General features: G+C 47.1%; 1 protein-coding gene across 5 annotated transcripts in view; it reads left to right on the top strand.

The window, feature by feature from the left end:
• The window catches only part of prkg2 (protein kinase cGMP-dependent 2), a 128,624-nt gene that overhangs the window by 89,341 nt on the left and 14,656 nt on the right, over positions 1–24,627 (top strand). For all 5 annotated transcript variants that reach the window (XM_041189078.1, XM_041189086.1, XM_041189062.1 and 2 more), the window contains 2 exons: positions 1,553–1,675; positions 4,660–4,722. In XM_041189078.1, coding sequence (XP_041045012.1) covers positions 1,553–1,675; positions 4,660–4,722 — 186 coding nt within the window. The remainder of the gene's footprint in view (positions 1–1,552; positions 1,676–4,659; positions 4,723–24,627) is intronic.

The raw sequence follows: 24,627 nt of genomic DNA, 5'->3' as shown, positions 1-24,627 counted from the left end.
GAAACCCAGAAGAATGGGCTTCCCACAGTCTGTGACATCTTCATTCCACAGCTCGTATCTTTTGTTCCTGATAGGTTCCTGCATGGAAGTCAGCCTGATTGACAGGGTTGGCCTCCAATTGGGTCAGGAGCTCTCCAAAGCAGGTCACAGGACCAGACATGTCTGCTCCATTATCCCAATAGGATGTGGGAGGGGTGGACGTATGATCTCAGACCTGAGTGGGGTTCCTATGCCAGATTAAGGGGGGTGGGAGGGAGGTGGTTTGTTACCCAATCCCAGGGCCTATCCATGGGGTAGGTCTGATGAAAGGGACTTTGCAGTGAAAGTTGGTCCCAGTGTTGTAATGTTGAAACATGCTTCAAATTTCACTAGGAATGTACTTTAACCAGCCCAGTTTGCCCCACATGCACAGTTATTTCCATAAACTGAGCATTTGAGAAGAAAGCTCACTTTTTTGTGCTCAAATAATTTTTTTTCATTAACGCTACTACTCTAAACTTTTGTTTATTTTTGTGATATGAAAGAAATATATTGAATTCGAAGCTCCTCAATGGAACACTGGGAATAGAAAAAAATTCTTCTATGTGCTATGAAGTGAAATTATAAATTCCTTCTTTATAAATAGCTTTACCGCTTCATTACATGTAGTGCACAGAGGGCATCTAACACCCCACATTATACGACAATCTGTATATGCTAATTGAGCAATATATTTTACCTTAATGGGGGAGAAATTCAAATGATGCCAGTTTCCGAGCTGAAATTGGTGATGTGATTAGAAGTTTCACCCAAAGACATCATCCTGATGTCTGATCAAAATTGGACCTCAAGCCTCATGCTTGTGAATCAATTTCATTAAACAAGCTGATTGATGATACAAATGGGGCATCCTGTTGCAACTCACCAGTTAGAACCTGACAAACTGCCAGGATGGGGGAGGGGTGTGGAGGCTAGTTGCAGAGGGCAGTGAAGTAGAGGGGGCTCCTCCTGGCTCGATAGTAATTTAACTATTAAAAAAATGCTCTGGCTGTCTTTTAACGGTCCACCAACCATCCCTTTAATGACAGCTATTTAGATCACTCAATAACTGAATCAATTGGATGGAGCATGCACAATGTCTCTTTTGGACCAATTTCAATCAAGGTGCAACAACTGATGATAAGACTCCGATCTGCATAGAATGAGAACCTAATCCCTGTTTCAGCCAGGATCTCTACTCTATATCACTGCCTTCCATTTTGATGGAGGGCATATTTCCAGGGGATGTTGGCACACAAAACTGCAATGTGAAATTTGTCAGCCCAGTATTGATTTTATTCCCAAAGAACTGGCATCATAATGTTGAATTTTGCCCTTCCTGAATGAAAAGCCATAGAAAATACAATTGCTTTCATAAATTTTTAAATACTTAACTTCAGTATTTTGGATCTTTTTTATTGTGGTTCACTTTAGAAGTTCCCTGGGCATTGAAAGCCACTGAGGAACTGTGGAAATTCTTCAGTTTTGCAGTACGTTGCCTTAACATTAATTACCTTTAACCTTTGTTTAACAGCCCACCATTTTCTGGCTATGACCAGATGATGATCTATAACTTGATTCTTAAAGGTGTAGAAAAACTGGATTTTCCTAAGAAAATAACAAAGCGTCCCGAAGATGTCATTCGTAGGCTGTGCAAGTAAGAAGAAAAATCACACTTTTAAAACAAAGGCATGATGCATACATTCATGAACCTGGATTGGTTTCAGTGTTGTGTATTTCATAAAACAGCAATGAAGAAATTAATAATTCAGAAAGTACTACTTATCAACCAGAGTCATTACTGTAAGCTGTAATATAAAAGTAACCAGTCTGCTGTATTTATTCTCAATTAGAATTTTTTTAAAAGAGAATTGGATATATACCTTGAAAATCAAAAAATTATAGGGCTATGGAGTGACAGTGGGGGAGTGGGACGAGTTGGATAGCTCTTTTATTCTACTGGCATATGCATGATAGGCAGAATGGCCTCCTTCAGTGCCATATTATTCTATAAATTTCTAACATTTTTGCATCACATGAGAAAAAGGTGACTATGTTAATTAAATCATGTCCATATTTACTTAAATTGAAACGCATATGCACTCTAAGGACATTATTCCATGGTATGATTGACTTATTCAAATCAGAGGGTTGATTTCCTGGGATGACGTTGTGCCGAGGAAGGGTGAAGGGACTGACAAACTCTCAGGCCTTCTGCAGTGCGAGGCCAGGAAAGTTTAACACTCAAACCTGGCTGCAAGTGCCAAATGGCTACCGGGAAGGAACAGAGTTTTGGGTAGGTGGAAGATACTGCTTGTGGATCTGGATGGCTCTCACCTAAGGGGGATTGGAAGGGTAGCACGGTCAAGAGAAAGGCAAGGAAGTTTGTGGCAGGGTATACAAATTTTCTTATGGGGCTGGAGCCGCACTCCTGTCTAACAACTTTATTGGCCTCTTCTGCATGGCTCCTCTGGCTCCCAGGTATGGTGGAGGAGCCTCAGGAACGTTCCCACGCAGTCTTTGGATTAAACTTGGTTCTAATGTCATCAGAGTCTGATCTGCATATTTAAAGAGATACCCTGTTGTTTTCTGGCAGGTGTTCCTCTTGCCTGTTCAAAAGAGCAGGTTAAAATTACAACCTATGGCTCCAGCCATTTTACCCATCCAGTTTCTGCCAAGCAGATAGGGTTAAAAAAATCAGCCCTTGGATATTTAGTCTGACAGTACATTGGTCAATGGGTCAATATTTTATGGCAACTAAACATTAGCATCTTCACAGACACTGAGAAAGATTTCTTTTGTGCTGTGTGCAACAACATTGTAATCTGTATAGCAGGCAACATAGTTATTATTTCACTGCACAGAAGAAATCTTTCCTCTAACTTGTCATTAAGTAACAGTTCATTCAAAGAAAGAATTATATTTGGGAGACAGGCAGTTGACAGCTGACATTGTTTCAGTGATTTCTGAAGTCAGACTCTGTGAAGGGTAATCTGGTTAATTGTGCTGTTCTTCATAGATGGTATTGATTTTTAGAAAGAACAAAGATCTGCAAAGTTTGGCTTAATGGAACAGGCTAGTGTCACTCTTACTGGCCTCAGGAGCAAAGTCCACAATTGTTATCCACTAGACTATCCTTAACCTCCTTTAATTCATTGAGTCACAGGGGTGAAATCTTATCCACGTTAAAAACAATCACTGGTCAGGACTATTCCGGGGTCCCAACCCGGCACCTGATGGCAGTGCGCCACTGACGCATCCTTACAGAAGGTGGCCTCCTAATCGGTCACCTCCGCACCTGATGTCTAATTAAGGGCAGGTCCCTTGGTTGTAGGTCCAGTCAGAGGGCCTGCAGCATTGGAAGGACAGCAGCTGCACCAGCAGAGGTGGGCAGAGCCACTATAGGAGAGGGGCCATGAGGGTGCCTCCATCGTGAGGTGGCCTCTGAAGAGGGTTCCATTTCTCTAAAGTAAATGGATGGAAACCCCCTCATAGGATGGTTTTCAGCTGCGGCAGTGGCTGGCTGATCCTTGGTGTTCTGGGGGTGGGTGTAAGTAATGGAGGCCCCTCAGTCCATCCAGCCAACCAGTGGCAAGCTGCCTCCAAGCACCTGCAGGGCTTTGGTCTCGGTGTGTGTGGGGGGAGGGGAGGGTGGGGTCCATCCATTGCCAGGAAGATCCTGGCAGCATCTCCAGTCAGCCCAGAAGTGGGCATTGGCAAATTCAAATAAGCTATCCGCCACTGCTGGGCAGCTAGCCCTTGCCAGTTTAATTCTGCCTGCAGCAAGATCGGCCTGAGGCAGGAACCCAGCCCCAACCTTTCGCCCTCCTGTCCAACCTTACTCCTGGTCTTGCCGGAAAAGCCCCCTCACAGAACCAGTAAAATGTTTCCCATTGAGTGAATTATTTAGTGTGGGTTTGGAGACAGAGCCCTTTCTCTGAAGGATATTAGTGTTTCACCTGATTTATGACAATTCGAAATGTTTCGTGGTGATTTTATTTGACGCGGTTGATGGTGTCAGCTGCCAGTGTACCAGGTTTATTGACTTCATTTTTCTAGCTTTCCACATTGAAATTGGAGCTCTGCGTTGCTCATTCAGTAACATAACCACAAGGCTACCATAACCAATAGCATTGCATAGCATATTGTGCATTTATAGACCCTTACACAGCTAGTTCTAGCCTAGTCAATGGTGGCCTAACAAAGTAACCTCAGGGTCCCTGGGCTGTTAAATGAAAATATCAACCCAGAAACCAGGAATGATATTAATAGTCCAACACTTAAAGGGTTAATATGATCTTTCCCTGTCTGCTGTTTTGACAGAGGGCTAGCTCATTTTAAGTGAATTTTTTTTAAAAACAGGATCTAGGGTTCCTGTTTCTGACAAGCAGCTGCTGAAAAATGAGGGTGTGTGGTTATGGAGACAAGATTGAGCTTGGCTGTGGGCCCTACTGTCAACCACCCTGCCAAACCTCACTGTCTTTGCTCACATAAAGAATGAGTACTGGAAGGCTGCAGGACCTACGAAATCATGGCCCAGCATGTGACAGCAATTCTAGGAGACTGTGGTGGGAAAAACAGAGGGAGGGAAAATTGGAAAAAAATACATTAATTATTTTTCTGTGATATCCTTTACTGCAGACAAAACCCAACTGAACGCCTAGGAAATCTGAAAAATGGAATAAATGATATAAAGAAGCACAGGTAACTTTTTTCCACCAACACTTAACAAACTTTTAGAGACATTGGGCTGAATCTTGACCAAGACAGGCTGCATTCTGAGGAATTCTGAGAGGAAATCTGGAAGGCCCCTGCATACTCTAGAGTTTTGACTCCATGGCATCTGTAGTTTTGCTTTGACAGCTTCCCTGCCCAGAAGTTATCTGATCGACAGGCTTGGTTTCCAGTCAGGTGGGAGAATTCTGGAGGAGGCTGCAGCTGTAGGTAAGCCACCTGCTGTTCTGAATGGGATTGCGAAGGGGGCCCAAATCCCTGACCCCAGTAGAGGGGGTCCAACTCCCCAACCCCAAGAAAAGATCCAATCTCTGACTCGGTAGGGTGGGTGCATAGTGTGTGGTGGGTGGAGGTTGAGGTAATCTGATGGGTTAGGAACTTGGGGGAGCCTGAAGCACTGCCCTTATCCACATAGTTGTCCTCTTCAGCTGCTGAGTTCCCAGAGGCCTGAGAAAGCAGCCTGCCATTCTAAAACAGGTTAAATCAGAGACTACCAGCCTCATCAAAATATTTAAGTTGTCAACACCGGGAGCAGGTTGGTTGACCACCCCTTGTTCTGCCTCCGCTAAAACTGGAAGTCAGTGGTTTGGAGACAGTTGGGGTTGGGTTAGAGAGTTTTAAAGCTTTAAAACTTCTGCAAATTGGCAGTTTGGTCATCAGCTCAGAAAAAATACTCCTAAAAGATCCATGGCCAGTTCCGAGATGGGTAGAGATGAAATATAGTTCACTTACTTTGAAATCGGAATCGCTCCTTGTACCACAAACAAAGAAGCCTTTCCTAGTGAAGATAAATCTCTGACCTAAACTGAGAGTTATTATTTGAGCGCTAACAATAATTGCATCATTGCGTGTGATGTGATTTAAAGTGTTTATGTACTTTCATTTTGGACAGTTAACTTTTTATATTTTATGTTGAAAGTCAGGCAGTTGAATAAACAATGCTCAGATGTCAGTTCTGGCATTTTCTCCCTTCATTGATCTTTCCTTCTCTATTTTTAAACGATGAATCAATTACAACAAAGGCACAGAAGTTGTAGAAATTATTTCTATAGCCCCTCTCTTGTGGTCACATTTATATTTGTTCATTAATTTTCTCCTAAGGATGGAGGATACTAAAGCAAAGGTAATAGCTTCATAAAGAGAAGTAATTTCAATAAAAGAGTACAAGGTAGAGTTTGGACAGTGGGAGAGGGAATGAAGAATCACCTTACTGGTAACTAACGCAAGCTGAAAAATTGCTTCTTTGTTTAGCAATATAAGAGATCTGCTGCCAGCAGAGATATTGATTTTTATCAGGCCCAGTAGGCTAGTTCCATTCATTTTGCACCCAATCTGTCATAATAAATACTCCTCTTGTGGACTGGCCTCTGATGTTCATACACAATTAAGTTGATAGGAAGATAAATAATTACATCAAAAATGAGATGGAATTTCTTTTTGCTTAAACACGTAAAGAGGTACAGAATCCATTTTGTATCAATACACTTTTCTCTTTGAAATATTTCAGGCTGCGAGGAGTGATATATACGTTGGTTGGGATACACCAGTCATGTTATTGCTGTGAATGTCACTTTGTGATTTATGTCAGTGTTGAGCCATAACACGAAAAGCCGTCATGTTGTCTTTTGCTGACAACTGCTCGTCTGACTCTGTCACTTGTATATTCAGACAGTTTAACAGCATGCTGCATTGAAAATATGTTTTTCTGGAAAACGCAATGCCATTATGCAAAATGTCCCATAGATCAATACGTTCACAAAAACGTCTTCATTTCTAGCTATTTTGTGCAGGAATAAGCAACAGAAATACACACGAGGAGTTAAACAATTACTGAGTATATTCAAAAACATGATAACCCGGAAGTTCAGAAAATTTTGTTCTTCCTTGTGTGACGAACTGAACTATTTTCATGGTTTCTATTATATCTGCAATTTTTCTTTTCAGCACAACAAGAAAATAAAATTTAATTGTGAGAAACAACCATGATCTCTGGTGATCCAAGATTATGTGACACTATCACTGCAAAAATGATTGCAAACTTCACTCAAAGCATCACATGAGATTTGGAAATTTATACTAATTGCCTCTTTCCTTTGGAAGCCTTTCCCACTTTGCAATTGGACTGCAGGAATTTATGCTCTATATAAACAGGGCTCAGCCCTACGCTGATGTATTTCTTTCATACTAATTTCTTCTGTTATCTTCTTCCTGTTCCTTAATCGTTTTATATTTTTAGAAATAACTATTTGATTATGCTACTGACGGCGAAGAATTTGTTGTCTTCCCTGGGCAATGCCTTTCCATCCTGGGTCATTAGTCATTATGCATCTTCATGTTATCTACATAATCTGCACCAATCAAAACTGGAGGTGGAATTTTCCCTGAATTGCATGGTGAGGTGATGGGCGCGAAAAAAGACAATGGCGGGTGTCGTATTGTCTGCTTCCCAACGTGTCCCGCCTCATTAAAAATGCATGCAAGGGAAACACCCCGGATCACTGGCAGGCAGGCTCAAATTTGCCCGCCATGGCGTGACCTCAGTGCCCTCTTGCTCCGGGTCCCATATTTGAAGCGCACCAGAGCGCGTGCCTACTTCATACCTACAGACCATGACCGCTCCAGGCGACAGATGAAGCCGAAAGCAAAGACGACAGCAGCCCCAAAATTTAGTGACGTCTCTCTGGGGCGACTGCTGGACGCAGTGGAAGCTTGCCGCAAACTCCTCTACCCCTCACTCTGAGTGTAGACCAGCCACCAAGCTCACCAATCCAGCATGGGAGGCACCAGCGCTCTCCAAAAGAGGATGCCCAGTGCCGCAAGAGGATGAATGATCTCTTCCGTTCCACCAGGGTAAGTCATTTTTCTGATCACTGTCAACCGGCACACTCACAGACATATCACACATCGACAGGGTTTGCCATCACTGCCCAAGGGACATCACCACTCACTCTCTCACAGACAACCACATCTCCCCAGCCCATCGTGTGCTTATGCCAATCCATGGCACCACTCACAGTCCACACATGCCAGGTATCTGGCCTCACAGGCATCTTGTTTTTTTCTTATTCACTCACGGAATGTGGGCTTCGCTGGTTGGGCCAGCATTTATTGCCCATTCTAATTGCCCTCGAGAAGGTGTTGGTGAGCTGCCTTCTTGAACCACTGCCGTCCATGTGGTGTAGGTACACCCACAGCGCTGTTAGGGAGGGAGATCCAGGATTCTGACCCAGCGACAGTGAAGGAACGACAATATATTTCTAAGTCTGGTGGTGGTGTTCCCATCTATCTGCTGCCCTTGTCCTTCTAGATGGGAGTGGTTGTGGGTTTGGAAGGTACTGTCAAAGGAGCCTTGATGAATTCCTGCAGTGCATCTTGTAGATGGTACACACTGCTGCTACTGTGCGTCGATGTTAGAGGGAGTGAATTGTTGAGGATGTGGTGCCAATCAAGTGAGCTGCTTTGCCCTGGATAGTGTCAAGCTTCTTGAGTGTTCTGGGAGCTGCTCTCCACCAGGCAAGTGAGGAGTATTCCATCACACTCCTGACTTGTGCCTTGTAGGTGGTGGACAGGCTATGGGGAGTTAGGAGATGGGTTACCCATTGTACTATTCCTAGTCTCTGACCTGCTCTTGTAGCCACCGTGTTTATATAGCTAGTCCAGTTCAGTTTCTGGTCAATGGTAACCCCCAGAATGTTGATAGTGGGGCATTCAGTGATGGTAATGCCATTGAACATCAAGGGGCGATGGTTGGATTCTCTCTTGTTGGAGATGGTCATTGCCTGACACTTCTGTGGTGCGAATGTTACTGGCCACATGTCAGCCCAAGTCTGGATATTGTCCAGCACTTGCTGCATTTGGACATGGACTGCTTCAGTATCTGAGGAGTCGTGAATGGTGCTGTACATGGTGCAATCATCAGTGAACATCCCCACTTCTGACCTTATAATGGAAGGAAGGTCATTGATGAAGCATCTGAAGGTGGTTTGGCTGAGGACACTACCCTGAGTAACTCCTGCAGTGATGTCCTGTAGCTGAGATGACTGACCTCCAACAACCACAACCATCTTCCTTTGTGCTAGGTATGACTCCAACCAATGGAGATCTTTCCCCCTGATTCCCATTGACTCCAGTTTCACAAGGGCTCCTTGATGTCGCTCTCTGTCAAATGTTGCCTTGATGTCAAGTGCAGTCACTCTCACACCTATTGAGTTCAGCTCTCTTGTTGATGTTTGAACCAGGGCTGCAATGAGGTCAGGAGCTGAGTGGCCCTGGTGGAATCCAAACTCGGCCTCAGTGAGCAGTTTATTGCTAAGCAAGTGCAGCTTGATAGCACTGTTGATGACCCCTTCCGTTACTGATGATAGAGAATAGACTGATGGGGCGGTAATTGGCCAGGTTGGATTTGTCCTGCTTTTTGTGCACTGGGCAATGCCTGGGCAATTTTCCGCAGCTGGTAGATGCCCGTGTTGTAGCTGTACTGGAACAGCTTGGCTAGGGGCATGGCAAGTTCTGGAGCACAAGTCCTCAGTACTATTGCCGGAATATTGTCAGGACCCATAGCCTTTGCACTATCCAGTGCCTTCAGCCGTTTCTTGATATCACGTGGAATGAATCGAATTGGCTGAAGACTGACATCTATGATGCTGGGGATCTCCAGAGGAGGCCGAGCTGGATCATCCACTTGGCACTTCTGATTTAAGATTGTAGCAAATGCTTCAGCCATACCTTTTGCACTGATGTGCTGGGCTCCTCCATCATCAAGGATGGGGATATTTGTGGAGCCTCCTTCTCCAGTTAGTTGCTTAATTATCCAGCACCATTCACGACTCGATGTGCCAGGACTGCAGAGCTTAGATCTGATACGTTGGTTGTGGGATTGCTTAGCCCTCTCTATCACTTGCTGCTTATGCTGTTTGGCGCACAAGTAGTCCTGAGTTATAGCTTCACCAGGTTGACACCTCATTTTTAGGTATGCCTGGTGCTGTTCCTGGCATGCCCTCCCACACTCTTCATTGAATCAGGGTTGATCCCCTGGATTGATGGTAATGGTAGAGTGGGAGATATGCCAGGCCATAACGTTACAGATTATGGTTGAGTACAATTCTGCTGCTGATGGCCCACAGTGCCTCATGGATGCCCAGTCTTGAGTTACTAAATCTGTTCAAAATCTATAAAATACCACACAACACAATGGAGAGTATCCTCAATGTGAAGATGGGACTTTGTCTTCACAATGACTGTGCGGTCGTCACTCCTACTGATACTGTCATGGACAGATGCATTTGTGGCAGATAGATTGGTATGGATGAGGTCAAGTATGTTTTTCCTCTTGTTGGTTCCCTCACCTTCTGCCACAGACCCAGTCTAGCTACTATGCCCTTTGGGACTCGGCCAGCTCGGTCAGTAGTGGTGCTACCAAGCCATTCTTAGTGGTGGATATTGAAGTCCCCCACCCAGAGTACATTCTGTGCCCTTGCCACCCTCAGTGCTTCCTCCACCTGGTGTTCAACATGGAGGAGTACTGATTCATCAGCTGAGGGAGGGTGGTATGTGGTAATCAGCAGGAGGTTTCCTTGCCCATGTTTGACCTGATGCATTGAAACTTCATGGGGTGCAGAGTCGATGTTGAGGACTCCCAGGGCAACTCCCTCCCGACTGTATACCACTGTGCTGCCACCTCTGCTGGGCCTGTCCTACCAGTGGGACAGGACATACCTGGGAATGGTGATGTTGGTGTCTAGGACATTATCTGTAAGGTATGATTCCATGAGGATGACTATGTCAGGCTGTTGCTTGACTCATCTGTGAGACAGCTCTCCCAATTTTGGCACTAGCCCCCAGATGTTAGTAAGGAGGGCTTTGCAGGATCGACAGGGCTGAGATTGCTGTTGTCGTTTCTGGTGCCTAGGTCGATGCCAGGTGGTCTGTCTGGTTTCATTCCTTTTTTGTGACTTTGTAGTGGTTTGTTACAACTGAGTGGCTTGCTAGGCCATTTCAGAGGGCATTCAAGAGTCAACCACATTGCTATGGGTGTGGAGTCATGTGTAGGCCAGACCAGGCAAGGACAACAGATTTCCTTCCCTAAAGGACATTAGTGAACTAGATGGGTTTTTAGACCAATCAACAATGGTTTCATGGTTACCATTAGACTTTTAATTCCAGATTTTTATTGATTCGAACCCAGGACCCCAGATCAATTGTGCAGCGACAATACCACTACGCCATCATCTCCCTCTGTTTACCTTCTCTCCATGTGTGTCCATGCCAGATAAGCTAGCCCATAGCAAGAGGGAGACGTCCCAGACTGGGGGAGGCATGTCTGAAGTGAAGGTCTGCACAGCCTTTGAAAATAGAGGCATCCAGCTGGCTGGCACGGATGTGGACTCTTCCTGCACAGACAGTGAGTTAGGTGGCGCACAACCAAGTGAGGATCCTGCATTGCAACATCCATCAGACAACCATACTGTGAGTGATGGTTGTCTGATGGATTGTATTACAGATTGTATTTGAGTATAATTCTGCTGCTGATGGCCCACAGTGCCTCATGGATGCCCTGAATTTAGCTGAGAATAAAAGGGCCTGCACGCCAGTTGGGAAACTGCTATGGGTGTTGCACTAATAGAGAGACAGGAAGGTGCTGGCAGATTGACTGGGTCCTCTGTCATGTATTAATTATCTCTCTTTTCTATCATAGGCACATTGGGGAAGCAGCCGAGGATGGCCACAACCCAAGTCCATTGACTCCAGCCCCTAGGTCACTTCTGATGAGGAACCTGCAGACACACCAATGGAAATGCGTCACAACGCTCACCCACACCTCCACCAGCACAGAGACACGCACCCCAATGGATCCTAGTTCTAGATTAGCCTCAGGAGTCACAATCTGGTGTGCAATTGCGCTGTCTGATCCACAACAGACGGAAGCAGGGAAATCCAAGAGTGCCGGCACTTGGAGGACAGCTGGAGGCCAGGAATCTGCTGAGTCCGAGTCAGACGACGAGATTCTGGACCTGGTTCTACCTCAGTTGCTGGAGCTGCAAAGACAAGCTCAGGAACATCAGGAAGGGATGTCTGCTGCACTACTCAGATTGCAAAGCACAATGGAGGAGTCCGTCCGCCTTTAGTCTGAGGTGATTGCGCAAGCATGCCAACACACAAGGTCAGCACTGGTACGATGGTGGCCGCTGTGGAGACCTTGGTCCAGGATATTGGTCCTGCATTGCTGCAGGAGCTGCAATCCATCACTGAGGCACTTGCTGGCATCCATCAGTGTCAATGTGAAGAGCGTGGCAGGGCAATTCAAACTCATTCCAGCTGCCCCTTCCTCTCCAGGAGTTAGCCAGGGTCATTGGGCACCCATAGGGAAGAGTATCAGCAGGTACAGACCCCAGGGCAATCCACCCAGGTGACTCAGGGAGTGTCCGGCACATCTGATTCAACTCTTCTTGAGAAACCCGAGGCTCCAGTTTGGAAGGCTGAGGAGGGTGCCACTGCCACACTGCAGGGCACCCAAAGGAAGCCAGGGTCCTCCAGTTCTCGGCTCTCCAGAGGATGTCCGCCAAGATCATCACAGACAGGACGTAGCAGTCAGCAGGCTACCTCCACCCCTGCTGTGGATGTCCGGGATGCACCAAGACGTAGCGACAGGGCTAGGAAGGTTAAGAAGATGTGGTTGCATAGCCTGGGCACAGGTGTTAGCTACTTGTACATAATGTTCACTTGTACATAATGTAAATAAACTCCCAAGAATGTCTCCTTGCCAATGGCTCCTTGTTCTGATGAGCAGTGTTCGTGTCACTCAGATGTGAAAGCTTGGTCCCTGCACAAGATAAAGGCAGGTGTCTCAGTCCAGGGCCTCTTCCCTGTGCAGTGTGTAACCTTCAGACCAAAGTGATGGTCCAACTTCACACTCACTGGACACATCAGTGATTCCTGCACCTCGACGGTGCTTGTCATTGCTGCCAGAATGTTGTGGGCAGGTGTCACAGAGTTCTGTCATTCTCTTGGTGTGCTCTTTAAGGTAGGTCTGGACCCCCCACCCATTCAGCTCAGTGACAGCGTGGTCCTGAAGGGGACAGGTGATGAAGGCTGCCAAAGGATCAGCTGCTGTTAAAATATCACCGCTGCACCTCCATGATACGATAAAAGCAAAACACTGAGGATGCTGGAAATATGAAACAAAAACAGAAAATGCTGGAAAAGCTCAGCAGGTCTAACAGCACCTGTGGAGAGAGAAACCAGAGTTAACGTTTCAAGTCTGTATGACTCTTATTCAGCTCTGAAGAAGAGTCATACAGACTCGAAACGTTAACTCTTTTTTTTTCTGCACAGATGCTGTTAGAACTGCTGAACCTTTCTAGCATTTTCTGTTTTTATCGCTATGATACGACCATTTCACAGGATACAAGTGAGCTGCCCTTGGCCAGACATGACTCAGACATTCACTGAGGCTATGTGAAGGTCTATGTAGTGTCCTTACTGCATGTCACCATGGTCCTCCTGGAATCTAGTGACTATTAGGGTCTCTGCTGCGTCTCCATGACATGAGCCTGAGCACTGAGGGCATGTGCGCTGCCACCAGCCACACAGGAGTCAAACGTTCACAGGTGTAAAGTGAGGATGTCAGGTCTGTCCTCACTGCATCTCGTCATCATCCTCCACAAATCTTGCAGCTGTTAGGACCTCACGAGCACATCTGCCTCGTCTGGCCTGTGCGATGGCCTCATTGCCGGCATCCTCGCCTTCCAGGACCTCATCTCCTTCGACATCCTCATCGGTGGAGACGTGCAACTCTTCCATCTCCTCCTCAGCCAGATCTTCCCTCTGTTGCAGCACAAGGTTGTGCAGCATGCAGCAAGCTACAATGATGCATTTATTGTGGTCGCAGATCAGCTGAACATTCAGTGACTGGAAGCTCTTGCGGTTCACATACTGGACTGCTTGTTGCCACAGAGATCTGAGCACCAGGTGAGTGCAGTCGATGGCACCCTGCACCTGTGAAAAACCAGAGATTGCCACAAATCCCAGCGCTCTTGCTTCCTGGCTTGCCTAATCACGGGCGAAATGCACAAAGTTCTGTGCCTTTGCGAAGATGTTGCCCTCCTGGTACATTTTTGGGCGGAGGCTTGTGAGATCTCACACGGGTCACCTGTGGAGACCTGAAAGGAACCACTGGCATAAAATTTGAGCGCCTTGGTCACTTTCACTGCCATTGACAGTAGATGCCCTCCAACTGCCTGTGGCGCTAAATCCTGCAGCAGGTAGCGTATGTGGCTGACCAGTTCTCTACACATGTGCAGCCTTTGGTGACACTGGTTCTCACTCATCTGCAGGAATGACAAGCACCGTCTATAGACCCTGAGTCTAGCGAGGCGCCTACGAGTGATGGCTTCTGTGAGTCTTCAGCTGCTTCCGGAGGAGGCCCTTTCGCCCCCTCATCTTGAGGGAAGTGTTCCTCCTTTTGCCGAGCCAGGTGCCTCCGTCGCTCTCTTCTCCTTTTTCCCTGCTCCCTGTAAGCCATGAGGCACACCACTAGATCACCAGACTCCATGATCCTAACGTTCCCCTCCTTCTCTATCAAAGAGACAGACACGAGTGTTAGCATATATCTCCTAAGGACCTCTCTTGGTTAGGTTTCTGGCTCTGGTTGTGTCTCAAGGCCCCTTCATGCATGCTGGAGAGTGCTGGCAACTACTTGGATGGCCGGTGTGTAGTGTGCTTCATGGCTGTCCGAAACCCCACCCACCGCCGCCCCACTCCACTTTACCAATTGGCAGCAGCTTCAGTCACTTGACTGCATGTTGTGCTCTCAGCTCGGGCATTATCCTAACCCGCACTGCAAGGCTATTAGCTTGAACTATGAGGGTTACTGGTCCAAACCTGGGGCTCTGAGCATCTCTGTCAGTGACTGTGCCATGGCCACCTTTCGCAAGGGGATGCTATAACTTGCCCAGTGACACAATTGCTCCGCAGCCCCCTAAAATGCACATTAATTTTCAGTCTGTGCCTGAGGGGTGAAAATTTCTGGAGCATTTAATGCCACATTCATGCTTTTGTGTTGCTTGAGTGGACAGGAAAGATTCAGAGGCCCGACACCAAGTCTGTCAATGGAGCTGCTAGTGAATAGACTCAGCTGCAGAAGAACGCTCACTTTTTGACAAGCTTTTCCAAGTGCTTCCCTCACCCTCCTCCCTTGGCACCTCCTCACACCCGCATCCCCTCATGCCCCACCCAACCCCAGCATGGGCTTGTGTACTTCCTTCAGTGTGCGCTGCCTTTCCCATCCCTGGCCCCACCCACACTGGAGCCCTTGCCAGGGCACCGCACTGAAAGCCAGCCGGGAAAAGGCAACTTGCCTGTGCCCTCCACCCCCGCGAATGCGCGACACTTCTTTCTTGATGTCCTATGGGTGATCTTCGCGAGTGCTGCATGAGGTTTTGTGCGCTCACTTTTGCATTCCCCTCGAAATTCAGCCCGCCAGTTGCACGCATTTTAAAGCCGGCCGGAAATCACATTGTTCTGAAGTCACGACGACATGGAAATTAAATTTAACATGGGGGATGATTCCAGTGTGCAGACACAATAATGAGATGTAATTGCATTAAAATTAAGTTCCCGACATTGGATGGCGAGAAATACGGCTCGTCACTGATGGAGGGGGTGGGGGCGATGACAATTGAATCCTGGATTTACATCACTGGGAAATGCAGCTAGGGCCATCTTGCGATATTTTCCACTCACTCTACCAAACCACAAATGGGAGTGGAAAATTCCGCCTTGAAATTAATGAAGCAAGTTAGGTGAATCATAAGTATCTTTGGATAAATTCTGTCACCAGTCTTTCCCTCAAGAATTTGTACATATTTCGTTCATCTTTCATTCATATTTTGCTTCAATTTGCATTTCAATGTTATTTCTTGCAGCTAATCTAATTTTTAAATTACTAATCTAAAACAACACTCAGGAATGCTTAGCCTTTGAATTATCTATTTGAGATAACATTAAGCTAACTCATTTTGATCTGCCACCTGCTAAGTCAAAAATTACATTGTTATTTGACTATTTTTTTATATTTGCTCATGGGATGTAGACATCGCTAGCTAGGCGATTTATTGCCTATCTCTAACTGCACTTGAGAAGGTGGTAGTGAGCAGCCTTTCTGAACCACTGCAGTCCATGTGGTGTAGGTATACCCACAGTGCTGTTAAGAAGGGGGTTCCAGGATTTTGACCCAGCAACAGTGAAGGAATGGTGATATAGTTCCAAGTCCGGAAGTTGTGTGACTTGGATGGGAACTTGCAGGTAGTAGTGTTCCCATTCATCTCCTGCCCTTGTCCCTATGGGTGGTAGAGGTCATGGGTTTGGAAGGTGCTGTTGAAGCAGCCTTGGTGAGTTGCTGCACAGGTGTCAGTGTGTGTCGGTGGTGGAGGGAGTGAATGTTTGTGGATGAGGTGCCAATCAAGCGGGCTGCATTGTCATGGATGGTGTTGAGTTTCTTGAGTGTTGTTGGAGCTGCACTCATCCAGGCAAACGGAGAATATTCCATCACACTCCTGACTTTTGCCTTGTAGATGGTGGACAGGCTTTGGGGAATCAGGAGGTGAGTTACCCTCTGTAGAATTCCCAGCTCTGACCTGCTCTTGTAGCCACAGTATTTATATGGCTGATCTAGTTTGGTTTCTTTTTTTAAATTTATTTATGGGATGTGGGCATCACTAGCTAGGCCCAGCCCTAATTGCCCTTGAGAAGGTGGTGGTGAGCTGCCTTCTTGAACCACTGAAGCCCATGTGGTCTAGGTACACCCACAGCGCTTTACAGAGGGAGTTCCAGGATTTTGACCCAGCAACAGTGAAGGAACAGCGAAATACTTCCAAGTCAGAATGGTGAGTGACTTGGAGGGAAACTTTCAAGTTGGGATGTTCCCATGCATCTGCTGTCCTTGTCCTAAGAGATGATAGCGGTCGTGGGTTTGGAAGGTGCTGTAGAAAGAGCCTTGATGAATTCCTGCAGTACATCTTGTAGATGGTACACACTGCTGCCACTGTGCGTCGGTGATGGAGGGAGTGAATTTTCATGCATGTGGTGCCAATCAAGTGGGCTGCTTTGTCCTAGATGGTGTTGAGCTTCTTGAGCGGTGTTGAAGCTGCACTCATCCAGGCAAGTGGAGAATATTCCATCACACCCCTTACTTGCGCCTTGAAGATGGTGGACAGACTTTGGGGAGTACAGAGGTGAGTTATTCACCACAGGATTCCTAGCCTCTGACCTGCTCTTGTAGCCACAGTATTTATATGGCTAGTCCAGTTCAGTTTCTGGTCATTGGTAACCCCCAGGATGTTAATAGTGGGGGATTCAGTGATAGCAATGCCATTGAACATCAAGGGGCGATGGTTAGATTCTCTCTTGTTGGAGATTGAGTGGAACTTGTGTGGCACAAACGTTACTTGCCAGTTATCAGCCCAAGCCTGAATATCATCCAGGTCTTACTGCATTTGGACACAGACTGCTTGAGTATCTGAGGAGTCGTGATTGGTGCTGAACATTGTGCAATCATCAGCGAACATCCCCACTTCTGAGCTTATGATGAAAGGAAGGACATTGGTGAAGCAGCTGAAGATAGTTGGGCCTAGGACACTACCTCGAGGAACTCCTGCAGTGATGTCCTGGAGCTAAGGTGATTGACCTCCAACATCCACAACAATCTTCATTTGTGGTAGTTATCACTCCAACCAGTGGAGAGTTTTTCTCCGATTCCCACTGACTCCAGTTTTGCTAAGGCTCTTTGATGCCACCCTCAGTCAAATGGTGCGGTGATGTCAAGGTCAGTCACTCTCACCTCTTGAGTTCAGCTCTTCTGCCCACATTTGGACCAAGGCTGTAACGAAGTCAGGAGCTGAATGGTCTAGTGGAATCAAAACTGAGCATCAGTGAGCAGGTTATTGCTGTTCAGGTGCCACTTGATAGCACTGTTGATGACCCCTTCCATCACTTTACTGATGATTCAGAATAGACTGATGGGGCAGTAATTGACTGGGCTGGACTGGTCCTGCTTTTTGTGTACAGGATACACCTGGGCAATTTTCCACAAAGCCAGGTAGATGCCAGTGTTATAGCTGTACTAGAACAGCTTGGCTAGGGGAGTAGACTGATGGGGCAGTAATTGCCTGGGTTGGATTTGTCCTGCTTTTTGTAGACATTGCTGGTTAGATATCAGTGTTGTAGGTGTACTGGAACAGCTTGGGTAGGGGCGCGGCTTGTTCTGGAGCACAAGTCTTCAGTATTATTGCCGGAATATTGTTAGGGCCCATAGCCTTTGCAGGTATCCAGTGCATTCAGCTATCACAGTTTCTTGATATCACGTGGAGTGAATCGAATTGATTGAAGACTGGTATCTGTGATGCTGGGGACCTCCGGAGGAGACCGAGTTGGATCATCCACTCGGCACTTCTGGCTGAAATGTCTCAGCCTTGTCTCTTGCACTAATGTGTTGGGCTCTCCCAACATTGAGGGTGGGGATATCTGTAGGGCCTCATCCTCTGGTTAGTTGTTTAAATGTCCACCACCATTCATGACTGCTTGTGGCAGGACTGCATAGCTTATATCTGATCCATTGGTTGTGGAATCGTTAAGCTCTGTCTATCACTTTCTGCTTCCACTGTTTGTCATGCAGGTAGCCCTGTGTTGTAGCTTAACCAGGTTGACACCTTATTTTTCGGAAGCCTTGTGCTGCTCCTGGTATGTCCTTCTGCACGCTTCATTGAACAAGGGTTGATCCCCAGGCTTGATAGAAATAGTAGAATTGGGGAAACGCTGGGCCATGAAGTTACAGATTGTGTTTGTATACATTTCTGCTGCTGCTGATGGCCTACAGCGCCTCATGGTTTCCTATTGTTCAGTTGCTAGATATGTTTGAAAACTATCCTATTTAGCACGGTGGCAGTACTACACAACATGATGGAGGGTATCCGCAATGTGAAGCCGGGACTTCGTCTCCACAAGGACTGTGCAGTGGTCATTCATACCGATACTGTCATGGACAGATGCACCTGCAATGGGTGGATTGGTGACGATGAGGTCAAGTAGGTTTTTCCCTCTTGTTTGTTTCCTCACCACCTGAGGCAGACCCAGCCTAGCAGTTGTGTCCTTTAGGACTTGGCTAGCACAGTCTGTAGTGGTGCTACAAAGCCACACTTGATGATCAACATTGAAGTCTCCAGCCCAGAGTACATCAGTGCCCTTGCCACCCTCAGTTTTTTCTCCAAATGATGTTCAACATGGAGGAGTACAGGTTCATCTGCTGAGGGGAGACGTTCAGTGGTAACCAGCAGGAGGTTTCTTTGCCCATGTTTAACCTTATGCCATAAGACTTCGTGGACTCCAGAGTCGAAGTTGAGGACTCCCAAGGCAACATCCTCTCAACTGTATACCATGGTACTGCCACCCCTACTGGGTCTGTCCTATTGCTGGGACAGGACATACCCAAGGATGGTGATGGTGATGTTTGGGACATTGTTCGTAAGGTATGATTCAATGAGTATGACTATGTAAGGTTGTTGTTTGACTAGTCTGTGAAACAGCTGTCCCAATTTGGGCACAAGTCCCTACATTTTCATAAGGAAGACTTTTCAGGGTTGACAGGGCTAGGTGTGCCTTTGTTGCTTCCAATGCCTAGGGCCCCTGGGCGGTCGGCCCGGTTTCATTCCTTTTAGGCTTCACAACAATTTGATAAAACTGAGCGGTTTGCTTGGTCATTTCAGAGGGCATTTAAGAGTCAACACACATTGCTGTGGGTCTGGAGCCACATGTAGGCTAGACCAGATAAGGACAGCAGATTTCCTCCCCTGAAGGGTATTAGTAAACCATACAGGTTTTTAATGACAATCAACAATGATTATATGGTCGTTATTACTGAGATTAGCTTTTAATTCCAGATTTATTAACTGAATTTAATTTACACCAGCTGCCATGGAAACTGTCCCCAGTGCATTGGCCTGGGCCTCTGGAATACTAGTCCAGTGACATTACCACTACACCACCACCTCCACTGATTTCTTCAAGTACAAAAATCATTTTAGACCAGTTTCACAAGATTATTTTTAGCCCATCAAGAACCTAACTGTATTTATCAGGGCCCAATTCAACCAGGAATAATAGGATAGTTAAGGCAATAGAAGCCAGATATAATGATTTGAACATGAGAAAAATAAATGCAAAAGAATACATTGTTAGGGAGTAAAGATAGTTTAAGTTATATTTGTATTTTTGGGTGTTAGGAATGAGATTAAGCTTTAAAGTTTAATTTTGATTTGTATTTCTGTATTTGTGTGTTAAGAAAATGTCAAATTGAGTTTTAGTTTCACTTTAAAAGATGCCTGCATTTCTAATAAGTTTTATGACTCAAAGAGAAGTTAAAGCACACACAAGAGTAGAAACAAACTGTGCTGTTGCCTAGCAACAGAGGTCCAAAGAGGCAGGCCCCATCCCTATCCCACACAACACAAACTAAAGAAACAGCAGTTTAGAGTTCAGTTTGAAGACAGCTGCCAAGTAGAAGCAGCCTAGATGGGTCAAATAGCCAGTTCCAAACTAAAGCTGGTTTAACGTAGCTGCCGTGGAGAGACTGGAGCAAAGGACCATATAGCAAGCCCCAAGCTAAAGAAGAAAGTCCCCAGAATTCAGGGGTGTGGAACAGGAAAAAGTCCCAAGAGGACCTTCTAGTCAAAGGAAGGACAAGAACCTGGAAAAGGATCTGTTAAGTGAAGTTAAGAGTGAGGGGCAAAGACAGGCGCCAAGCTTCAAGCTGCAGAAAACAATATCAGAGCGATATAAAAACTTGTGGGAAGTCAGAAGAGACAACTGAAGGTCTGAAACTTTTTAGGATGTGAAGCAATGGTGTACTGTTGACAGCTGAGTTGGTGGAAGAGTGTGCATGGAAGAAAACTTGAATGCATGTGGTGACCCGGGGGAGAGGAACATCGGAAGGAGAGTTCAAAACCCTGGAGATGAACCCTTGTGGACAACGTCTGAGAGAAAGCATTGGTTTGGGAGAAGATTCCAAGGCGAGTTCTTAGAAAGTGGAGATTGGAAATCCTCATGTTGAAGGCAGAGTTCAGTAAGACTGGTTGGTTCATGGTGTGACAAGCATTAGGGGGGGAGTTGAGGAGAGATCCATAGCCTCTGTGTTGGGTGGCATCTTTCACTTAGTTTCAGAGTGCAGTGTGTCTGACCACAATTGATTTACATGGACTATATACTCACTGTGAACATTAGAGTACAGGATAGTTTTTGTAACTTGTATTATCCTTACAAATCTGTATATATCTGTAAACATATAGTTATGGGTGAAGGAGTATTGTAATATAGTTCATCTTTTCTTGTTAAATAAATGTTTTTTATCTTTTGTGAAAAGAATAAAACACTTGCTGACTCCGGTGACTCCGACCACTCTCTGGCAGAATTTTCTGCTTGACATCCGGGGGGCGGGCCCCGCACATCAGTGTGAAAAATGACGTGCGGTGATGTTGAGCGAGCATCCCGACGTCACCGCATGCCATTGCGATAATTCATTGGGCAGGCGCACAATGAAGTGCAATGCGTGCCTGCCATGAATTAACAAGCTAGTTAAGGCCCTTAACTCGTCAATCAACGCCGATTTTCAGGCCCCCGTGTGATCTTCGGGTCAGCGCATGGGCGCAACGGGGAGGCGGGTAACCGACTTCTTAACAAACCTCATTCATGACAGGGCTCAGTGGGGTTGTCAATCTGATCTGTGAGTATTTATTGCAGAAAGTTTTTTTAGCTTGCCTGTGTGATCTGTAGCAGTTCAGAACGAATTCCAGCCGCTTTCTGTGTACTTTGAACCTTCAGATCAGCATTCTTCAGTCAGGAATCCTTATTGGGCCTGCAGCTTTCCAGAGGCCTCCCTTTAGCCTGGGTATAGGTTCTGACATGTCCACTGGAGGCAGCTGCTCTGAGGAGGGAGGGAGGACTAGAATGAGGAGGCCAGGAGTGCACAATCAGCCTCCAGGGGAGCCACCTTTGGGAGTGTAGGCACAGGCATAAGGGGCAGAGGGCCAAGAGGTAGTCCAGGTTGGAAGAGGCGCAGAAGATGCCACTAACCCACTGCCAGGGTATCCAGGTGGTGAAGCAGCTACCTCAATATGTCTGAGGTGCAGTGCCGAAGGAGGCTCCGACTGTCAAGGGAAACAGTCAACTATATCTGTCAGATGATTGGCCCTGAGATCTCTGCTAACTGTGTGAGTGGACACCCCATGCCGCGGCTCTGAAGGTCACAGATGCCCTCAATTTCTATGCCTCTGGCTCCTTCCAGAGCTCAGTGGGTGATCTTTGCGGTGTCTCCCAATCAGCTGTCCACATTTGTATCAAGCAGGTTACAGACATTCTGTTTAGGCATGCATTGACCTTCATTCACTTCTGTTGGAACCAGGCAAGCCAGATACAGTGAGCCAGAGGCTTTGTGGCCATTGCTGTCTTCCCCCATGTCCAGGGTGCAATAGACTGTACACATGTGGCCATCAAGGTGCCAGCGGGTGAGCCCGGTGCCTTCATCAACAGGAAGGGCTTCCACTCCATGAACGCGCAGATAGGGTGTGATCACAGGATGCTGATTCTACAAGTCTGTTCAAGGTACCCAGGCAGCTCCCACAATACCTACATCCTCAGACACTCCCAGGTGCCGGGGCTGTTCAGTGCTCTGGCTCGGCTGGATGGATGGCTGCTGGGTGACAAGGGCTATCCCCTCAGAAGGTGGCTCATGACGCCTCTCCACCATCCAAGAACAGAAGCTGAGCAGCGTTACAATAGGAGCCACGCCTCCACAAGGGCTGTGGTGGAGAGCGCCATTGGGCTTCTCAAGATGCACTTCTGATGCCTGGACCGCTCGGGGGCGCACTTCAGTACCCCCCAGATTCTGTCTCAGTGATAGGGTCTCATGCTGCGCTCTGCACAATCTTGCGCTGGAACGGGGCGATGCAGTGGACGATGAAGATGTTGACACAGTAGATGAGGCTGCACATGATGAGTCCAGCACTGATTCGGAGGATGAGGAAGCACAGGGCAATGATGAGGGGCTGAACGCTGACCCAGGACTACACCAAGGAGGCAGAGACACCCGGGACACCTTCATTCAACAAACCTTCAGCTAGCTCCACACAAATGGATCAAGAGGACCGGCCTTGCCTTGCGCTTCCATACGCAGCACTTAAGTGCTAAATCTGCCAGTTCATCAGCTGCAGCTAAGGGTTTTGGACATAAACCTCAATGTCCACTCAAACACTCATGACAAGTCTGTAAAATATACAAATGCAGCACAAAGGAGCCACCCTCAGCCATGGTAACACATCTGTAAGTAATTTAGTCTATGATATGGTGCAACAAAATGAAAGCAAAACATTTTTACAACAGCAAGAAATAATAATTCCCTAATCTATGGCCAACACAAAAGCACCAGTGAGAAACCTGTGGTGTGCCTAAGGTGCCTTAAGCTTACGTTTGCGGGTGCTACGTCTTGGTGCTGCCCCATCGCTCGGAGTGGCTTCTGAGACAGCCTACTGACTCTGCTGTCCTGTTGGCCTCGATGATCCTGGTGGTCGTCCTCTGGCCCATGGAGCCTGTGCTGGCCCCACCTGGAAGGGAGCTGCCAGTTCCACAGCTGGCATCTCCCCAGTTGTCGCAACGGATGCAACGGTCACTGGCAGAGGGACGGAAGAGCTGCTGCCCTCATCCGGAATACCCTGAGTGGAGCCCGCAGAGATGACAGGCAGATGCTGCACCGACGTGACGTCGCTTCGGACCTCTCTGCTCACCATGAATGGATGGACACTGAGCTGGGAAACTTGGTGCCCACACCATCTCCCACATTGCTAATGACCAGCTGTGGCTACTGGCACTGTGAGGGCTTCCAGGTTCGAGCGTAACCCCAGGAGAAGCTGCTTGTTCTCCTGGAGGCGTCTCTCCATGAGAGTCGCCACTCTTTCCATGGAGGAAGCATGACGCTCTGCCATGAGGCTCATTGCATCACTCATGCTCCGTGTGGACTCCTCCACCATGGACACCAAGCAAAGCATGGTCTCATGCAACACTCAGATGCTCCCACACATCCGACTGCATTTCCTGTAGCTGCTGCGTCGCAGACAACCCCAGAGGCACATCATCAGGCACTGAATCAGCATGTGCCTGGTCCCCTGCAGTCCTCCGGCTGCTGGCGCCATCGGCACTCTCTGTCTCTGCCAGCTCCTCTAGCGATTGTGAAGAGCCCTCTCCACTGTGCCCTGGGACACTAGCTGATGTTGCAATTTGCACCGAGGTGCTAGTATCTGTGCTGGACCTGCCTCGCAGAAATGGTGTGACGCTGGTGACAGTTCACGGCCCTCAGGTGTGAGAGGGGGCATCTGTAATGGAGCCTGGTTGCCAGCCTCTGATGATGCTGAAAATAACAACAAGGACAACGGATCAGTTAGCGTCCACACAGTGACACACTTCATCCCTTTCCCCCAGGCTCATTATGTGCTCAACCTTACAGAACCTATGGAGACGAACATTGGTGGGAGGAGGCCCAAACATTACAGGCGGATACAGACGGGCTGGTCAGATGGCCTAAGGAATGCCAAATGGAATGTTATGTGGATAAGTGTGAGGTGATGCACTTGGGCAGGAGAAACAAGGTACAGGAATACACGAGGAATGGCAGGACCGTGGAAAGTAAAGAGGATCAGAGGGACCTTGCTGGGCATGTCGACAGGTAGTGGGATAGGTACATCAGGCATTTAAGAAGGTAAATGCCATACTTGCCTTTATTAGCCAAGGAATAGAATGCAGGAACAGGGAGGCCATGTTGCAAGTGCAGAAAACACTGCC

Source organism: Carcharodon carcharias, chromosome 1, assembly GCF_017639515.1.
Source record: "Carcharodon carcharias isolate sCarCar2 chromosome 1, sCarCar2.pri, whole genome shotgun sequence".
NCBI classification, from domain to species: Eukaryota; Metazoa; Chordata; class Chondrichthyes; order Lamniformes; family Lamnidae; genus Carcharodon; species Carcharodon carcharias.
The sequence above is the reverse complement of the archived record's forward strand: the minus strand, read 5'-3'. Positions and strand labels throughout refer to the sequence as shown.